The sequence below is a fragment of the Labeo rohita genome, chromosome 5 (genome assembly GCF_022985175.1).
Source record: "Labeo rohita strain BAU-BD-2019 chromosome 5, IGBB_LRoh.1.0, whole genome shotgun sequence".
Taxonomy (NCBI): Eukaryota; Metazoa; Chordata; class Actinopteri; order Cypriniformes; family Cyprinidae; genus Labeo; species Labeo rohita.
In genome coordinates, this window is record NC_066873.1 from 20,070,979 (window position 1) to 20,092,579 (window position 21,601).

A 21,601-nucleotide genomic window follows, 5' to 3' on the forward strand; every position below is an offset into this window, starting at 1 on the left:
ATCTGACAGTATGTGATTTGAAGATATTTTTCAACAATACTATTTGTTTCTTTTTGTGACATCTGACAAAAAGTGCATCTTTATATCACACTAGAATATTGTATTATATCTGCTATAATGTCTGTTACAGTTGAAATTGTCTTTGCATGCCTTCAGTATGTATGCAAAGGTCCAGACGTCACAAGACTCTGCATTCAGGTTATGATAATGGGATATAATGTGACTCCGTTTACTACCTGTGACTATAATGACCTCAGGATTACTGTACATACCTTATCTCACTCAGCAAATGTGAACCCCTAGCAGTCAGAAAAAGTCAAAAATCAGAATGCACATTAACTAGGATTCAGCACAAGCAATGAAACATGCCCAGAAGTTGTTTTGGGTGCTTTTGTTTTAAAGGTGCTTTGAGTTTTAAGAAAGGTTGCAAAGGCACTACTATGCAAAGCTACAACAAAAAGTTAATTGCGTATCCTAGATTTCATTTACATCAGCGGTACATGCATTATTTTAAGATTTTTCTTTTCCTTGTTGGCTTGCAGGTCAATTTCGTCAAGCACGTTGTGCTTCAAACAGGTGAATTCAAGTGTTTCAGTGTCACACGGCTCAGATAAAGTGCGGATTTGCTTGAAGACAATTTTATTAGCGATATTTACAATAATGAAAGTCTAGATAACTCGTATTGTGATTTCAGTAAAACCTCAGGAGTGAAGTTACAGTCCATCTTGCCATAAAAATATTAAACATACAGGTTAACATGACTGTAATTCAGAAAACACGTCTGCACAATATATTAGGTATCCAAACCTGTATTTTTTTTTTAAATATGAGATTAAAAAAGAGACACATGGTTTACTTTCTATAATTATGTGTATAGAGTATTACAAAAATCATAAAGTTGAAAGTCTAGAAATATCTGATTAACCATTTTCTCTTAAATCCAAAGTTAGTAGAAAAGTTTTGATGCTACAAAATTAACATTTCTCACCTGAAGGGCCACTGACTTGTATTTAAAAACTGTAAATTCATTCAAACGCTATTTGTTATTGTAAAGTTTTGTAATTTTCATTTTGTGCTTTTATTAAAGTTGTATTTTACCATATTAATTTTTTGTTATAAATAAAATTATATTGACATTTTATCAGACGAGTAAAGCTCTAACTATCCTGGTAGATAACATTGAATGTTAACCTGGAGGTGAGTGTCATTTCAGCAGGTGGTCTGCATGTCTTTCAACAAATAACTAATAGATTCATGTACAATAAATGAAAAGTAAACAGCATTTTTGTGTGTGTATTTGTGCAGTCTCTTGATGGTTTTACTTGACTAAATGTTGAAGATAGTAAAGTCATTGTGAACCAGTGAAGTGAATCCCTTTAATTTGATCTCATGCATTAATACACGTTGTGAATATGGTTTCTTAATGATCATGATACTCAGAATAGTATGAAGGCAGTGTACTGGCTGTGCAACAAATCAAAAACATAAAAACATTATTGCAGAATGTGGAAAAAACAACAACCTCATTATTTATTACAATAAGACATTTCTAACAGAAAGCATAGAGTAAAGTTAAAAGTGTTGGTGATTCTTTTATAGTTTGATCTTCCCCACTACTACAAAAGAACTTTGTTAGCCGAAAAATGACCTATTACTGAAATCTGGTTACACAAAATGGATTAGACAGAGCGTCTCGAGAAGGAACAATATGTACGTTCATGGTCAGAGATAAATAAATTACATAGAAAAACAATGTGTATTCGATAGCGTTTACACAAGAGTCTCATTGTACACTATCGTTCGAAAGTTTAGGGTCAGTAAGATTTTTATTTTTTGAAGGAAATTAATACTTTTATTCAGCAAGGATACAAGTTGATCGAAAGTGACTGTAAAGACATTTAAAATTTTACAAAAGATTTCTTTTGAACTTTCTGTTCATATGAAAACAAACACAATATGAATCAGTTTCAACAAAAATATTAAGCAGCACAGCTGTTTTTCAACATTTGTTTTCAAATCAAATAAATGCAGCCTTGGTGAGCATTCAAGACTTCTTTCAACAACATAAAAAATCATACCGACCCCAGACTTTGAAATGGTAGAAATATGAAAGAATTTCATTTTGACGGAAGGTTCAAAGCAAGTTTAGTCTTAAAGGGACGGTTCACACAAAAATGAAAATTCTGTCATTAATTACTCACCTTCATGTCATTCCAAACCAGTAAGACCTTTGTTCATCTTCAGAACACAAGATATTTTTGATGAAATCCAAGAGCTTTTTGACCCTGCAACATAACTGCAATGAACGAACGTCTTACGGGTTTGGAACGACATGAGGGTGAGTAATTAATGATAATGACTGGGTGAGCTATCCCTTTAAAGGATTAATTCACTTTTAGAACAAAAAAGTACAGATAATGTACTCACCCTCTTGTTCATGTACTCATCCAAGATGTTCATGTCTTTCTTTCTTCAGTCGTAAAGAAATTATGTTTTTTGAGGCAACCAAAATGGTGTCTCTATGGTGCCCCCAAATTTGAACTTCCAAAAAGTAGTTTAAATGCAGCTTCAAAGGGCTCTAAACGATCCCAGCCGAGGAAAAATGATTGGTTATGTTTTTTTAAACAATTACAATTCATATACTTTTTAACCTCAAACGCTTGTCTCGTCTAGCTCTATGTGAACTGTTTTTTTCCCGTCATGACAGTTAGGGTACGTCTAAAAACTCCCATCTCATTTTCTCCTCCACCTTCAAAATCATCCTACATCGCTGCAGAAGTACCGACCCAGTGTTTACAAAGTGAACATGCAAAAAAGATCAAACAGCCTTTACAAAAACAGTGACGCAGGACGATTTTGAAGTTGGAGCAAAATATGAGACAGGAGTTTTTAGACGTACCCTAACTGTCACTTCACACAGAGCTAGACAAGACAAGCACTGAGGTTAAAAAGTATATAAATTGTCATTTGTCATAAGACTTTTATTCCTCGGCTGGGATCATTTACAGCCCTTTGAAGCTCCATTTAAACTGCATTTTGGAAGTTCAAATTTGGAGGCACCACACATTAGATGGAGAGAAATCCTGAAATGTTTTTCTCAAAAAACATAATTTCTTTACGACTGAATAAAGAAAGACATGAACATCTTTGATGACATGGGGTGAGTATATTACCTGTAAATTTTTGTTCCGGAAGTGAACTACTCCTTTAAGGATAACATAACACTCATTTTTTTAACCAATTCATTTGCATTGGCTTCCATAATAGCAAGGGTTTTAAAATGTTATACTAAAACAAGTGTAAGTACCTTTCTCAAAGGTTGAAAAAGCAAGACCTACTAGTTACAGTTAATTCACTGCCAATTTCTCAAGGGTCTGCTATGATCAAATCATTTGGTTTGGGCGATGACAACTTATCTACTGTATGCAGGTATGACATACACAATTCAGAATGCTGTAAACATCTCTGCTTTAAAAAACATGGCATGTTATAACTATTTCAACTACATTATCAACACATTTTACTGGTACTATGACAGTACTAGTTTTAAAAAAAAGCTATTATACTCAAGACCAACTGACATGTGAATGTAAGTTGGATTTATGTGTGAAAAGGCCTCAACATAAACTGAAATCTGTTCTCCAGTAGACACCTCCACCACCTTTGGTATCATTTAGTAATGATAACAGTAACAACGGTATGTAAAATAATAAATGATGTAATGTGTAAATAATAAAACGATGATAATTTGTGTACAATTGTAACAGAAATTGTACTTGATCAGTATCTCGGCTCACATCACGTGAGAACCCTCCTCAGTCTAGCAGATGATGATCATTAAAGTCTCAACTGTCGACTTTGGCTGCTTGTTTTGGAACGCAAGGAATCGTTGGCCAAGTTGTGCCTGTGAATGCTTTACTTCCAACCCTTTTCTTGTGACTCTTAGTCTCAGAGTACATGGTACATCCTCATAGACCAGGTTTTGTGGTTCTTAGTCCCTGAGAATTGATAAAACGAAAAGGGGGAAGAGGAAAAGTAAAAGTCTTTAGATGGTCTCTACGTAGTTGGCAGGAAAGAGACCCTGGCGTCCATCTTTGCTGGAGCCCCTCCACCACGCTTTGTCGATTGTTTCCACATCGCTGATGATGTCACCAGGTTCAAAGGAGAGCTCAGTGTCATCCTCTGTGAACAAAAGAGAAGTTTCAAAGGATATCTTAGTAAACAATAAATTACACAGGACTGCTGTTGAAGCAAGCAACACTAACCTGCTTGGTAGTCATATAACGCTCTCACACGGAGAAGTCTTTCTGGTGATGACTACAAGAAGAAGGAATGACATGTTTTAGTACTTCCTATCTTGTTTTATCAAATTAATATTAATGATGAGTCACTATGTACTTTGCCATTCTCGGTCACCGTATCCGTCTGGATTTCGTCGTCATCTTCCTCCTCACGATTAACCGTATAACAGTACCGCTCAGGTGTGCTGTGCTCAGATACATCAACATCCTCTCCTTAAAAACAAAACAAGGTGTTCAATATTCATGTATGTATATATTAATCACAAAAGAGACAACAGAACTAAATAACTTAAAGGGATAGTTCACCGAAAAATGAAAATTACCCCATGATTTATTCATCATCAAGCTATCCAAGGTGTATATGACTTTCTTCTTTCAGACAAATACAATCCGAGTTACATTGAAAAATGTCCTGGCTCTGTCAGGCTTTATAATGGAAGTGAATGGGTGTTAAGAATTTAAAGTCCATCCAGTGCATCCATTCATCATAAAAAGTACTCCACACAGCTCCGGGGTGTTAATAAAGGCCTTCTAAAGCGAATTGAAGCATTTTTGTAAGAAAAATGTCCATATTTAAAACTATAAACCCTAACTTATACAGTAGCTTCTGCTAGCTGTCATACACGTTCATGAAAGTGTAAGCTCCGGTGATCCTCCAACATTTTTATTTGCAAATCTTCGTTTTGTACTTCTAATTCACAACTGGCATTTTGTTGACCGGCATTTGCTCTCTCCTTTGCGCTTCCACGTTCGTCACTTCTCACTGCAGCTTGCGCATCATAAAGTTTGGAAGAGCCAGGACATATTTTAATATAACTCCACTTGTATTCGTCTGAAAGAAGAAAGTCATATACATCTAGAATGGCTTGAGGGCGAGTAAATCACGAGTAATTTTCTTTTTTTTTCGGGTTTGTCTGTGTCAATTCAACCAGAGGTCCCTGGCTCAAATTTTGGATTTTGCTAATATTTTTTCTAAAGAAAAACAGACATGTATAGTGTTGAAAGCCAAAATATTACATGTCACTGATGAATATTTACTGAGTAATCCACTATTTTGTAGAGGGGGTACAACTTACAGGGGGATAAAAATGACTTCGGAAAGATGGCAGCATCATCAATTTTACACAGAGATTAGTAGTTCTATTAGTAAAATCTGTTGACTTTAGCAATCGTTGTTGCATTATTTGTTAATGGTGACCATTCAAAAATGGGGAAACAGCACTTTTCAAGCTTTTCTCCCAAGTTTACATGCCTCTTACCTCTAGAAGTATTAAAGATGTCTTAATGCCCTTTTAGATATTGGATCTTAACAAACTTTCCTTTTGGCATCTTTATTTTTATGCACTATGAGATTCCATTCCAGAGATATTGGAATTTCAATATGGCTTCAGGAGTAAGTTGTTAAAAATTACACATTTTCAGTAGTCAAAAACCAAATGTGGGTCAGTTTGCAAAAATATGATACTTTTTTTCTTTTAAAGAGGAATGTCTGAAGAACAAATAATCTTGAAACTGGAGATGCATCTTGTTTTTTTCTGTCAAGACAACTGCATTGAACATACCTGCCATAAATATTCTTTTTCCAAAGTTTGTGTGCCTATAACTCAAGAAGTATTAAAGATATCACAATATGATTTCAGATTCTACTTGTTAATAAACCTTTCTTTTGGAATCTTAATTTTCAAGGCCCTACATCATCAATCCTAGAGCTATGGAGATCTCAATGAGGCTCCAAGTCCAGATTGTTGAATGTTACCCATTTTCAGTGGTTGAAAACCAATGTTGGTCAATTTGTATTTAGCTGATACTTATTTTATTTAAAAAACAATGTCGGAAGAAGAAATAATGTTGAAATTACAATTGTATCTTGTTTCCCTCTATCAAAACAATTGCATAGAACATACCGGTTTGAGTCTCATATTCCTTTTTCCAAAATATGTGTGCCTGTAACTCAAGAAGCATTAAAGTAATCTATGAAGATTCTAAAAGAAAAGTTTACGAAGAACTAATATCTAAAATCATATTGCGATATCTTTAATACTTCTTGAGTTATAGGCACACAAACTTTGGAAAAAGAATATTTATGGTACTTCAACAATGCAGTTGTCTTGAAAGAAACGAGATGCGTCTCTAGTTTTAACATTATTTGTTCTTCAGACATTCCTCTTTAAAAAAAAAGTAGTATCATATTTTTGCAAACTGACCCACATTTGTTTTTTGAACACTGAAAATGTGTAAATTTTAACAATTTACTCCTGGAGCCATATTGAAATTCCAATATCTCTGGAATCAAATCTCATAGGGCATTAAAAATAAAGATGCCAAAAGGAAAGTTTGTTAAGCCCCAACATCTAAAACAGCATTAAGATATCTTCAATACTTCTTGGGTTACAGGCATGCAAACTTTGGAGAAAGTTTCCCCATTTTCAAATGTTCACCATTGGTACATAATGCAACAAAGATTGCTAAAGTTAACAGATTTTGATAATAGAACTAACAGTCTGTGTGAAAATCAGATTATGATGCTGCCATCTTTCTGAAGTCATTTTTACCTCCCTGTAACTTGACCCTGAATCTCAGGTGAAAATTGCCTTTTTGGATTACTCAGTAAATATTCATCCATAACATTTAATATTTTGTCTTTCATCACTATACATGTCTATTTTTCTTCAGGAAAAATATTGAGAAAATCAAAAATTTGAGCCGGGGAAGTTTTTGAAATTTGATTGATTTGACACGGAATGACCCTATACAACTTTTGCCAAGATCTGCAATCTGGATGAGTTAACAGTACTTCACAAAAGTCAGATCCAGTTTTTATCTTCAGACTGGGATTCCATCCAGTCAGAGGATATCAAACATGATTGACATTTTGGGCTGATTTTAGAACACATAATGTTTTTATTTGGTGTTAATTTGTTTCTCTGTGAGTCTCACTTTGTTGTGTTCGGAATGACTTAAAAGTCTGTTAGCTCTAATTAGCTCATTACCTGTACCATTCAGTGGTCTGCCACATTCAGATTCATCTTCTTCATTCATCACATCATACTTTGATACGTTCACACACGACTCTGGACAAATAGCACAAGAAACATGTCAATGACATCCGTACCACAGAAACATTCTGCATTTCTTCCCATTACATTTCTCCTCCCTCACCTTGATTCTCTGGTAGGTCTTCCTCAACTTCATCATCTGAGATCAGTTCCACATTTCTGGGCTTTTCAGGTGCTACATCATCTGAGATCAGTTCCACATTTCTGGGCTTTTCAGGTGCTAAATGCTCCACATTTGGCTGGAATTCCTCCGATTCTATAGCAGGCTGCTCCTCTGGTTCCTCCTCAGACTCTGACTCTGGTTCCTCTTGCTCCTCAACCTCCACCAGGGGGCTGATGACAGTCTTCACATCCTTGGGCTCCAACTGTTCTTCTACTGTTTTCACTGCTTGTTCATAGTTTGTGGTGATCTTTGTATCTGAAGGTGGAGCTGACATGGCTGACGGTTCCTCTGGTTCCTCTACCTCTTCCTCATCTTCTTCGATAAGCACAGCTTTTTGTTCACACAGGATACGAGAGCTGGTTACAAGCTCTGGAGAGAAGAAAATTGTCATGATGAGTGAATCTATAAGACCACTTAGACCTTTTACTTAACCCAAGTTAACTTACCTATAGTGTGAGGTGGGTTTTCAGAGAGTGAAGCTGGAGGACTTTCTGTTGCAACAGCGAGTTCTTCGCTGCTGTCATAGTTGCAAGATTCAGATTTATCATGACTGTCCAGCAGCTTTGGAGATGCAGGGGAAGCTGAATCATGGACTGGGACTTGAGGAGGTGGCCGGACAGGTGGTGATGACAGGGGTGGAGGGGGTCTGGAGACAGGCAGACTCGGTAGAGGTGATACGGGTGGGACAGAGCGTGGGGGAGGTGATGTGGGAGGAGATGTTTGAGGGCGCGGTGCTGAGGGGATCGTCCGGTATGGTGGACTAAGTGGGGACATTGGACATTTGGATGTGGATTGGCTGCGTGAGAATGGAGACCTTGCAGAGGGACTGAGAGGGGATGGAGGACCAGAAGTGGAGTTGGCCCTTTCGAAGATGAAGGCTGTGTCTGTCAAACTGCGCTGGTAGCGACGGAATGGAGATTTGCCTGAGGACCAAAGCATAAACGGTCAAACAGAGGTCAAACAAACCTCAACTAAACACTACAAACTGATAAAGTTTGAAAGGGCACCTAATAAGCCCCATTTTACACAGTGTTATATTGGTCTTCATACCCCCCAGATCATTTATTATAACATTTGGAAAACGTCATTTTTGAGGTGTGTCTAAGAAAAGTGCTGTTGGTCTGTTTTGGTATGTATCACTTTAAATGCAAATGAGGTGCATATTCCTCTTCTAGATTTTGAGGCGGATTGCCTTCATAATTAAAAGTAATCCACTCTGTCCTCAGTGGCTCAGATGTTGGGAGAAAATAAAGACTTCTATGTTCAGTCTCACATCCAAACACAAAGCCCTGGGACGGCTTACGAGATATTGTTGACGTTACAGCTGCTCGAGCGTGGAGAAAACAGAGAACAGCGTACAGCCAAACACAACTCGCTGAGGGCAGAAACTACGGTAATGCACGACTGTCAGTCAGCGGCTGTGGGCGGGGCCTAAACAATGTGATGTCACACTGCTTTGAGAATCAAAACCACATGCCTAATGAGACTGGTTTGGTTTAATGATGAATAAAAAATAAGGAGTGGGTGGATTTTTGTCATTGTAGGGTAGTTGTGTTCACATAAACACACATTTTTGTAAAAATGGATTTTGCATAATAGGTGCCCTATAAAGAGGTTCTGAAGGTCATGTTTACCTGAGCGTGGTGAGCCAGGGCTTAAAGAATTTTGCGAGGATGCTGATAACTGCCTGAAAAACTCCCTGGGATTGATGGTGCGCTGGGAAACAAGTGCTGCTGCCTCCTACAGGCCAAAGAAAGCAAAATTGTTAATATGTGACCCTGGAAACCATCTGAAAGCTGAATAAATTAGCTTTCCATTGATGTATGGTTTGTTAGGTAGGACAATATCTGGCTGAGATACAACTATTTGAAAATCTGGAATCCGAGGGTGCAAAAAAATCTAATAATTTTGACCCATATAATGTATTGTTGTCTACTGATACAAATTTACCCGTGCTACTTATGACTGATGCTGTGGTTCAGTCATATATTTTGAAAAAAAAAAAGTTTAATTGGTTTCATGATTTTTATATTTTTCCTGTGAGAACCACAACACTAAAATATATTATAGCAGGAAAAAAGCAAAGCAAAAAACAACTCTAGCCAACAAAAAACTCTCTTACTGACCGCAACAAATGTAGCGTATGAACTTTAGTGCAGCTTTAGTGTAGTAAATGTAGTTATGTATAGGGCCTAGACTAGAATTACTTTGGGTTGTACTGGCTCAATCTGGATTATTCACAAAACAGGGGGAAAAACCTACTGCTGCTTTCTCAATAGACTCGCTGCGTCTGAGCCGGGCCCTCATGTCCTCCTCATGCTCTCTCTGCTCCAGCTCCTGTCAAGGACCCAACATCGACACAGGTTATGACTCATATGGTCATTCAACCATTTGCAGGTTCTTCTCAGTAAAAGCAACTGAATACACTCATTAATAAACTCACCCATTTAGATTTCTCCTCCCTTCTAGCCTCTTCCTCAAGCTGAGCCTGGACTCTCCTGTGAAAAAAACAAGAAGAAGTTTAACCTAAAATAATTCACCTTCAGCCACAAGTGGGTTTTTATCGGATGGACGTTACAAACCTTTGTTCTTCAATCATCTGTAGCTTTTCATTCATCTTTCTGTCTCTTTCTTCAGCCTCTTTTTTTTCCTGTAGAACTCGTTCTCTCTCCCAGCGCCGTCGCTCTTCTAAAGCCCTCCGACGTTCTTCCTCCTTTCTCTCCTCCTCCTCACGCTAACACACACACATCAGATTACAAAGTTTATGGTAAACTGGTAACACTTTACAATAAGGAGTCATATGTTAACATCAGTTCATGTTTTAACATGAAGGAACAATGGACAATACATTTATTACACTATTTATTAATCTTTGTTAAGGTTAGTTAATAAAATACAGTCGTTCATTGTTTGTTGATGCTTATTCACAAAGCATTAACTAATGTAAACAAACACAACTTTTGATATTAATAATACGATATTTTGATAATAATAATATTAGTAAACACTGAAATAAACATTTACTAAGATTAATAAACACTGTAAAAGTGTTGTTCATTCTTAGTTCACGTTAACTTCTGAATAGCATTCTTAATAATTGGAGTTTGAACCAGAGGTTTGTTAAAATGAACTGATTATAAATTATTACTATAAATTAGCACCTTGATTCTGGTCAACTGAAAAATAAATATTAATCTAGTATTTTTGTATAATGGCTGGTCGATTGTACATCATCTCTTACATGGCTGGCTGGCCTATTTTTATATCATTATTTTGAATTTTTCTGCAGCATTTTGGGGAACACACAGGCTGTTAAGTGAAAATCCAGCTGCAGACAGTTTAGCTGTACCTCTGCTCGTGCCCAGAAGGAGTCTCTGTTAATCCGTCTCATTTCCATGGCAGCATTTGTCTTCTTGTAGTTTGTTCCCTGTGGGTGTGACAAAGCAACAAAAGACACAAAATGATCCAAAACATCACTTAGAGTCAATTAGACCACTTCCACTAAGTGTATCAATAAATTATAGTGAGAAACAGACTTCTTTTGCTTTAATGAAGGAAGCCCTTGTGCACAGCCAAGGGATTTTTGTGGTAACTTACCACAGTCTCCTCCTTATCCATCGCCTTTGAGGACCTCCTCCTCTCCATCGGTGGTCGAATCTTTGCAATGGCAGCCATAATCACCTCCTCCGTCACCTCATCTTGCTCTGAGGCTGTAATAAATACTTGAGCTTCCTGTAGTGACACAAACATCAAAAGATTGAAAATACTGACCACACTGCTGAAGCTGCTCCATATGAACACACTTTTAAACAAAGCAATGTTAGATGTGTTTGTTATTGCATTTAGGTTAAGAACTAAATATTATTCTGATACTTACATTTAAAATACTTTGACACAATGCACTTAATGTGTACATACTAGTGCTGTCTAACAATTAATTGTGATTAATCACATCCAAAATAAAAAAAATGTTTCCATAATATGTGTGTGTGCTGAACTAAATATACACACTACACACATTATGTAAACAAAAACTTTTATTTTGGATGCGATTAATCGCAATTAATTGTTTGACAGCACTAGTACATACATGTTTTCACATTGTACTTACATTTATTTTTTTATTAATTTCTGTAATTACATTTATAGTTACACTGTTGACCCATCCCTTACACCTTAACCAGCCCTTAACCTACTCATACCACCAAACCTGTCACTAACCTTACCCGTATCCCACCTCAATAGCAGCAAAAGTGTTGGGGGTAACGCATTACAAGTAATGCGAGTTACGTAATAATATCACTTTTTTCAAGTAACTAGTAAAGTAAAGCATTACTTTTGAATTTCTAAGAAAATATCTGAGTTACTTTTTCAAATAAGTAACGCCAGTTACTTTTTTTCCCCATTTATTGATTGACAAGTCTAATGATGCAATTCAAAAAACAAAGAAGCAAGCCCTGCCCAGATTTAAAAAGTAATGCAAAAGTAACGTAACGCATTACTTTCCATAAAAAGTAACTAATTAACGTAATTAGTTACTTTTTCAGGGAGTACGCAAAATTGTAATGCATTACTTTTAAAAGTAACATACAATATGACCACAGTAAGTACATTCTACTGATTTTTTAAAGCAAGTGCCTAAATAAACCTAAATAAAATGGGACTAAAAAAATTTTTTTATGGACAACATATTTACAAGATACAGGGCTCAACAGCTTTGTTTCTATACCTTCTGAATTGTGTTGTATTTACTGTGTAATTTCAATATTTTCTGCGCTGTTAATACTTACAAAGTGCCCTGCTGTAACTTTTTAGTTTTTAAAAAATAACTGAGCAGGAAAAACACCTTTATGTCCACATTTTTTGCGACTAACTGTAAACTCTTGCAGTTGTACAGTAAACGTGAACATTTACTTAAATTGTTTAATTTTTTATGCAGTAAAATTAAACATATATATTATTCCATTTACAAAAACTGTAAATATAACCATTATTTAATAAAATAATTAATTTATTATTTTAAAAAAATGCGAGAACTATATTTCAGTGGAGGATTTGTGATAGCAAATAAGAGAACAGACTAAGGGTCTGAATTATTTGCTGTTGCACATGTGAGGCAGGATGTAGGAATGTATAAGAATGTTTGCATACTACATTTTCCCTTATAAGGCATTTTCCTGTCATCTAGAGCTCTGGGGTCAATCAGCTGAAGATCCACTGAGGATTTATATTACAGGATACCACATTTAATCACTGCTCAACAAAACACCTCAGATCCCAGTGAATCTAGTGTAAGATAGAGCGATCTGGTTTGTGGGAGAGAAGGGAGTAGAAGAGCAATGAAACTGAGACATTGTGCCAGAGGGCCTCGTGAGTGCCAGATTGGGCTGCAACCCAAAAAAACCCACAGCTTTTCAATGGATTACCATACTGCTACATTCAGCGCTCTTTCTACATTTCCCCGAAACACACAAGAACTTAAACATGTCAGGACTAATTTGTTTACTCATTGCTTTTTCTGTGACTGGAAAGACTTTATCCACAGAACATAAGGTTAAAATTGAGCTAATTTTCTCCTCCCTTCCTTTATCTTCTCTATCCCGTTTTCTGCTTGGGAGGAGTTAAATGACTTAATTCTCTGTTATTACTTGCTTTAGATGAGCCCCTTGACATGTAGTTAGCCCGGGGCTTCGGCAGCGGTGATGACAGTATTAACAGTACTGAGGACAGATGCTCTCCCATACACACCTCATACACGCCTGCAGCTCACTGACAAACTATACTCACATCTCATCTCACATCACACTGAAAAAAACACACACATTACCATTCAAAAGCCTGGGGTCAGTAAGATCTTACTTTTTGTCATTTTTTTCATTAAGGATGCATTAAATTGATCAAAAGTGACAGTAAAGACATTCAGAATATAACAAACGATTTTGATTTCAACATTTTAAGCAGCACAAATGTTTTCAATATTGATAATAATAAGAAACGTTTCTTGAGCACCAAATCAGCACAGTAGAATGATTCTAAAGGATCATGTGACACTGAAAACTAGAGTAATGCCTGCTGAAAATTGGCTTTACTAACACAGGAATTAATTGAATTTGAAAACAGTTCAATTTTAAATGTAATAATATTTCACAATGTTACTGTTTTCTTTTTAAATAAAATATTTCTGGGGATTTCACGATTCACTCAACTCTTGATGCGATATGATTCTCCATACAGATTCCACAGTACAATTTTCTCACATTTTTTTTTTTTTTTGAATGAAAAAGTGTCCTTTTGTCCTTTGCTTGGACAAAATGTTGCACATTTCTTAATGAAATTGAAATATGTTAAATAACAAAACAACATTGAAATGTTAAAAAAAACCCCAAATCAAATAAATAAATAAATAACACAAATAAAATTAATATCTTCCTATAAACAAACTAAGGCTTTGCCTGTGCTCTTTCCATTTAAAATTAGTCAACCACTGCACTCCAAAAAATGCTATTTACATCCAACATGAACGGTTTTTAATCTAAATTACGTTGTATAATTTCAAAATCTGAAGCAAAAACAAAACAGTCTGCATGAAACAAAAACATAACACGGGCTGAATGAGACGCAAATTCACTCTCTGCCAACAGGTGGCGCTTATGGAACAGCGGCAATACAGCGTTTCCTTTGTTATCGCTGTAAACAAAGCAGCGCTGGCTTATGAACACTACTTTAATATGCATTTTACAGAAGCAAGATGAAAAGAAAATACTTACTAAACTTTTCTAAAGATGGTCAGTTCTCAGAGATACATCTACAGTAGTCAACATTTGAAGTGGATCAAAAAAGTTCATCAAAGTTGTCCTAAGACAAGAATGGGTATTGTTTTTTTGATGAAAGGTTTTGATCCACTTCAAATGTTGAATACTGTATATAAACTCTGACCACAAAATGAATAGCAATTCATTTACTATCCCAACCAATTTGAATGGTCACAAAATTGTAGCGATTTTGAACAGGCTCGTGAAGCATCGTTACAGCCCTATTTCTTTAAAAAATAAAAACAAAACATTCTAACACAACCCTTAACTTTTGAACAGATTATAGATAAGACATTCACAGTTTATTTTATCGAAGCAAAATAAAAATCTGCTGAAGTTGTAGCCTTGGGTTGGGAATCACTAGTCTTAGAAACATTTTTCTCGATTTGTCATCATAATCAAATTATCCTGATTTTAGTCTTGATTTGTGTTATTCATAAACCACTATGAATTGTTTGTGATTAATGGTCATCAGTGATGACTAATGCATATTAAAAAATGCCTTGATGGCTTACTTACAATTTTTTGTTTTTTTTGCAAGCACCAAAGAGCTGACTAGTCAAACTGCACACAAGACAAGCCTTACTAGCACAGACTCGTCATGAAGAGACAATAAAAAGTGTGAGTGAGAAAGCAGGGAGGAGTAACTAGAGGGATTTAGGCTGCATTGTGGCTCATCTTGTTATTGATACTCTGAAGGCACATCTAAGAAGACAGCATGTACAAGTACGTGATAAATGAGTTTGCATTTTACATTTGGATCAGTTCCCCATGACTGAATGTCTTTGGAGACTAGGCCTAGACTAGAGACCAAGAAAACACAAAATGGGTGTTGTTGCTTTTAATGATTACCTAAAGAGATAATTCACCCAAAAATGAATATCCTGTCATCATTTACTCACCCTCGGCGTCATTCCAAACCTGATGACATTAGTGGAGCATAAACACAGTATTTCGAAGAACATCTCAGTGTTTTGACCACACATCGAGAAAGTACGTGTTTGAACGACATGAGGATGAGCAAGCGCTGACAGTCCCTTTTAGTAATCATTAAAAATATCTGCCAGCATAATTAAAAGATACAAGAGGACACTGCACATTTGTCACAGACTATGGCTTTGTCACACGCTGTGTCTAGCTGGAGATTTCGCAGATCCCTCAATCCAAATTTAGAAAGAGTTATCATTAATTTAGAGGAATGTTGAAAGAGAATGCTGTAAATGCCTCTGACAGCTTGTCTCCGGCTGTCTATTTTATGGCTATAACGGGGTCCGGTCCCATACAGTATGTGCTCTAGTTGGTTCAGCCTCTCCCACGCTATAAAACTTAATTCCTGACCTTATATAACCTAACAAAGTTCATCTGCTTGAACAACCATCAATCAGCACAAAAATAACCCAACAAGATTTACATCTGAACGGAAATATAATAAAAGACATTTTATAACCCGCTGATGCTGACATTTATCACACAAACACACATTGTGGATGAAGGACACAATACAAGGTCATAAAGGCTGTCGATCTCAAAAGAGAAAGAAAAACATGGGAATTGAATAAACAGCATTTTTGGCATTCCTGTGGAGCTTACTGGGCAATGTCTTTATAAGGCATTAAAAATGTCCCAGACATTAACTATGTTTGACAGTCTCATACAACTATCTAAAAAATATGGCAATGTTAAAGCAACATCTCCTGGCTGGTGGAGTAAATAAATCCACAGACAGCTTCAAGAAACATGCACATATATCACAAGATATATGAAACTTCCTAAATGCCAGCGTTTTTTATAACAAACTTTAACCTTGTCTGTTTCTTGGGAATTTCTCTCTGTCTTTGATTTCTGCTCTTCTCAAGTCAGTCTGTGTGGTGCCTGTCAGTGGCACTGCTCGGCTGCTCGGGAGAACAATAGGCCATGACACAAGAGGAAGAGTTTACTACAATAAGAGCTGGCACCAAGCTGCTAGCCATCACTTCACAGATATTAGCAAAGGAAGGAAACCATTTACAAGAGGGAAATCTCAGAATATAACAGAGGATTGCATTTGTTCACATTTCAGCAGGGCTTATGGTTTCAGAACCGTGCGTGAGAGCCTTTTTTACATACTCCACCCATACATTCAAATAGACACAAAACATTTTTCCCTTAACATTTTAATGACTCCTCACCAGTCGGTTGAGCATTTGGAGTTAAGAAAATTCCGTTTAAAAACACTGCGCTCAACTCAACCTGATTGATCGTTTGGATTTAGTATGTACATAACAAGGGTCCATGCTGAGTGAAATGTAAATTTAAAGGCATAGCTCACCCATAAATAATAAAAATTTTTGTCAATAATTAATCACCCCCATGTCGTTTCAAACCTGTAAGACCTTCATTTATCTTCATAACACAAATGAAGATATTTTTGATGAAATCAGACAGCTTTCTGATCTCCTTTATGAAAAACAAGTTTATTCAAGTGTGCTATTAGTATACTTATAAACAAACAAACATTTCTATATTTAAAAATATACTTAAAGTGACATTTAACTATACTTGACTTATAATTAAAAAAAGTCTAAATATATATGAGCAATATTGTTCTCAGAGAATCCATGCTCTCATTGTTATATGGTAGGGGGCACTATTACACATCTTCTGTACAGAAATTCCAAAACACAAGCACAGAAGAAACCGAAACAACAGATTCTTCACAGCATCAAAACTGTAATGGTAAGGAATAAAATGTGTCCCATGAAGAGGTAATATTGACTGTCAAGCTTTGGGGTGTTGACTCCATCTACATTTTGAGTGTCACTCTGAATCCAGTTCATAGTCTTTTTTCAAAATGTTGTTTATTTATTTCTTTTTTATTATTATTTATGAAACATGCCCACATTCAAGTGTTTATAAAAAAGAATGCATAAGGCTAGAATAAAATGTTTTTGTTTACTAGCAGATGCCCTGTTCTTTCTTTTGATGTTGTGGATGTTCAGATATTCATAAAACAAAATACACAAATTAATACCTAATAGGGACATAGTAGTATACTTAAAGGATGATGTAAAGTTCACTTCAAGAAAACTTACGAGTATACTTGCAGTATTAAACTACTAAACTAGTAGTTTACTGAGACTATACTTCAAAGTATACTAAAAAGTATTTAATTTGTAAACTATCAGTATACCTATAAGTTCACTTTAAGTATAGTTGCAGTACTAAAACAAACTAAAACATAGATATAAACTAGTTATATGACATCAGTGGTTCAACTGTAACGTTACAAAGCTGCAAGAATACTTTCTGTGCACAAAGAAAACAAAATGAATGACTTTATTCAACAATTTCTCCTGTTCACGTTAATGACAGTACCACAACGCATGCATGTGGTGTTGCTGACGCAGGAGTCAGCGTTCTGACGTAGAACATCTATCTCTCTTAGTTCATCATCTGTATATTCTGGTTCAAATAAGTAAAGCTGGGCAAAAAGTTGCAAGTCATCCTGTCTGTCAAAATCTTCAGACATGTTTACAAATACTGTTTTATGTACAGCATGCATCTTCCTCTGCTTGTAAACAAGGAACAGCACATCTGGGTTATATGTCATAATGCTGGCTAATCTTAATTTGTGATCTGAAGATGAACAAAGGTCTTACATGTTTGGAACAACATGAGGGCGAGTAATTAATGACAGAATTTTCATTTTTGGTTGAACTATGCCTTTAAACCTAAACAATAAAAAGAATTGGATGTATATGTGTACATTTTGTTGGGAATGTGGGTTGTGCCTATAAAATGGTTCAAAAAAAATCTGTGAAGAAGCAATAGTAAGGTAAGAAAGAAAATCATATAAACTGTAAAACCCAGAAAACATAAACTATACAGCTTTAAGTAATGTTTCTACACAGCGATGTGAAGAGAGAGCCCAGACGTCTTACAGAAAGGATGCAGAATGTTCTGGAGCCATACAAACACAGGAAGCACATGTATATGAGAATGGGGCAAATGTATGCATGAAGAAGAGAAATTATTTTACTCACTCCATATCTAAAAGCTTCCAAATGTAGCTGCTGCTGCGGTATATATACATGATTAATAAAGCTTTAAACTAGCACGCCATTAAAATACCTTGTACACTGCAATTACTAAAGTTTAAAGAGTTTGATTTACGAAAAATGTCAGAAGAATCATTGCAACAAGTAAAGTAACCTGCTTTGTTCAAGAACTCTACTATGTGAACGCAGATGAGACATGGATGGCTAGTCCTTTTTTTGTTTGTTTGTTTGTTTACCTTGAAGAAGGTCTTGATGGCAGGCACATGGCTGTCACATTCAGCTCTGCGGATCTCATCCACATTATTACCAACCTGTTTGATGTAGACAGAAAAGATTGTGTCAGAAGTGAAGAAATAGTGACAGTACCATTAGATTTGAGGGGATGATGGGATGGTTTGATGTTCGGCTAACCAATCAGCATAAAGGGGTATTTCATTCTCGCCCACATGTAGAAATCGAATACTGAAGCTGTTTATTCATTTTTCCACCCGAACAAAAAACGAAAAATCAAACTGAATTCTTGTTTTTTTTTTTGTTTTCTTCTGACTGAATGAATGATATACCTATTATTTACTGTCACTTTTAGACCTTCTACATCATCAGAGGTGTGTACTCTGTGTGTGTGTGTTTGAGTACCAGTCCGGTTCACAAGAAAGTCTCTTGCAGTTAACAGGTCACAGAGACCACTCCCCCCCTCCTCTGTACAATGCCTGACTGGCTACAGATGGCACCTCTGACCCCAAGCACAACATTCCCTCTTATCGTCTTAGCAACCAGATCCACGATGGATATTAGGAGGGTTCCCAGAATGCTTCTTTGCGTCTGTATTTGAGCTCCTTCAGCTACAAGTCTGAAGGTCAAAGCCCTTTTGTGAAGTGAAGCCATTGACACGTCTCATCAACAGGAGCCTCACATCCATCGCTTAAACATGGACTGTTTAATGATGTGGCAGCTCCAACCAATGAGGAAGCACTTCAGAATCACACCCCATGGCAACATCCAATAGGAGCTAGGTATAAACTACTGATATCCAATCAGAACAAAGCAAAATGACCTCATCCAGAACTATTTGTTATAAGAGCCACAAACGTTTGAAGCACCCCAAAAGAAGAGGAAAGACAGACGTTCCATCTTAAGTTTAGGATACTGTCTATATGCAGTTCATGGAAAGACCTGAGAGAACTCAGACGCTGCATTTTAGTTTATCTGTTAGCTTACATTTGTTATGGCTGATATAAACATAGAGATTCTGCATGCAAACTTACCCAGCAAACCATGACAATCTGTGGTTGTCCTGTTTCTGTCAGTCCCACCCTGCAGAGGCCGTACATGGGCTTGCTGCTGTGAAGTTTCCCCACCAATTCTGTCAAACCTCCAGCTGGCAGATGAGAGAGAGAAATAAAGGGGGAAGGGAAGGGCAAAATTAAAGACATCCAAATCACAAAATGAGGGCCACATGAAACACTCGCATTCTTTTACCAGATTATAATGATAATCTCCAGAGTACAGGACAAGTCTGATGTAATAAGCAGAGCCGGTCTTTTCTCTTTCACTCAAGTGAGATTTTTCTGCTTCGTCTGATATTAAGAGGAACAGTGTTGGCAGTCTCAGCCTTAATTGGTAATCCTCTCTGGTTTAGAAGTTGAATGCTGCATGATTGCCCTCAGACTGAGCTTTTAAACCACCTCAAATAGAACGCAACTGTGACTGCCCACATTTTAAGTGACATTGGTTCTGGAAGTATTTTTTCCATTCATTTTCTCCATAGGCATTTCAAAAACTCAGAACTGTGGTGCAGTGGGCCGTGCACATGCTCAGGATATTACATAGGAACTGCTGGCCCGTGAGGACAAGTCTGGGTACAAGTCCCAATCCCAGTGAGTGTCATGTCCCAATCCCACTCCCCTTCTCTTAGCCCTACTTCCCTCTCTATACTCCCGCCATATAAAATAAGGCAAATATTACATTTGAAAAAAATGTCCAAGTATGACTTTTTATGAACAAACTACTGATCTCAGACAAAAAACTAGCTCTCCACACTTTCTGACCGATGACATTTGTTGTTCATAATTACAGGATTTTTTAGAAAAAAATGTATTATAGGGCCATATGAAATCTGTTTTATTTTTTCCCAAATAGGTCCAACATGTCACAAGTGTCCATGAGCACATTTGCGCATCTCAAAAAACAAAATTTGAGCATCTGTTGGACATGGTTAACAGAGACCGAGAGAAACAAAACTCGGTGGGCCTGTTTGACTCACGGCCCGAAAGGCTAGAGAGAAATTTGAAAGAAATGGGCCACTGGGCGGGATTATATCATTTTTTTCAAGGGCGTAAACGATTGTACATTGCGTGGTGTTTTGTATATTTGCGTGATTTTTGTATCATATGATAGAACTTCTCATTTTGGACAACTTTGCCTCTAGAACCACTGCTGTCAATCAAATTGTTTGTTAAATGATTGAGAAGATGTCAAAAACCTACTTTTGCAAACCAGTCCTAGGTTTTTTTGCTCAATCTGATAAAAAAAAACTATTCTCTGGAATCTCTAGGTCAGTAATTATCTAAAAAATTTTACCCTTTGTGAGGCTATAACAGGGTCGGTTTAGAAAAGGGCCCTGTCCAAAATTTACCCAAAATCCTATAAAGCCTAAAGGACAACTCAAAACTTCACAAAACCTGGTAAGCATGTTAGACACGTAATTCCAAACAAGCATGCAAAGTTTTAGGAAGATCGGACCGTAACAGTCATACACATTAAAAAACATAATATTTCTATTTTAAATTACCTGGATTTTCCAAAAATGCTTTTTTAAATACTTGATTTAGGCTTGCTTAATAATGTCTTTTTTCATATGTGCTTAAATGCCTTAAAGCGCTTGAACCCTGATAATCGCTGCTTGCAGCTATTTTTCCATCTTCATTTTTCTGGATTCCATTTTTTTAACCATTTTAATTTTTCTAGATTCTGTTATTAATCAAAAGGTATGTCTAATTAATTGAAGTCACGAAAATTGCAGTTTAACAGCAATTTATTTTAAACAAAATTATATTTGGGGGGGCCCTATGAAATATTTTTTTTTTCTCAAATTCAGTTTTATTGTTACCTAACTCTAATTCAGTAATTTTCTGGTTTCCATTTTAATGGTTTCATAAAGTTTGTATAATCAAACCCATCTCTTAATTAATATTAATAATTAATTAATAAACTTTTTAAAATCAATTTATTA

General features: G+C 36.2%; 1 protein-coding gene across 1 annotated transcript in view; it reads right to left on the minus strand.

Annotated features, from left to right (window-relative positions):
* Window positions 1–1,362: 1,362 nt before the first annotated feature.
* Window positions 1,363–21,601, minus strand: part of si:dkey-40c11.2 (drebrin) — a 48,847-nt gene continuing 28,608 nt past the window's right edge. Inside the window, exons 3-16 of the mRNA XM_051110029.1 lie at window positions 19,635–19,747; window positions 18,606–18,680; window positions 11,118–11,252; window positions 10,870–10,947; window positions 10,103–10,254; window positions 9,964–10,018; window positions 9,783–9,857; window positions 9,155–9,260; window positions 7,967–8,443; window positions 7,461–7,889; window positions 7,292–7,372; window positions 4,399–4,514; window positions 4,266–4,317; window positions 1,363–4,182 (exon numbers count right to left, since the gene is read on the minus strand). Of these exons, the coding sequence (XP_050965986.1) occupies window positions 4,046–4,182; window positions 4,266–4,317; window positions 4,399–4,514; window positions 7,292–7,372; window positions 7,461–7,889; window positions 7,967–8,443; window positions 9,155–9,260; window positions 9,783–9,857; window positions 9,964–10,018; window positions 10,103–10,254; window positions 10,870–10,947; window positions 11,118–11,252; window positions 18,606–18,680; window positions 19,635–19,747 (2,081 nt within the window). The 3' untranslated portion in view covers window positions 1,363–4,045. The remainder of the gene's footprint in view (window positions 4,183–4,265; window positions 4,318–4,398; window positions 4,515–7,291; window positions 7,373–7,460; window positions 7,890–7,966; window positions 8,444–9,154; window positions 9,261–9,782; window positions 9,858–9,963; window positions 10,019–10,102; window positions 10,255–10,869; window positions 10,948–11,117; window positions 11,253–18,605; window positions 18,681–19,634; window positions 19,748–21,601) is intronic.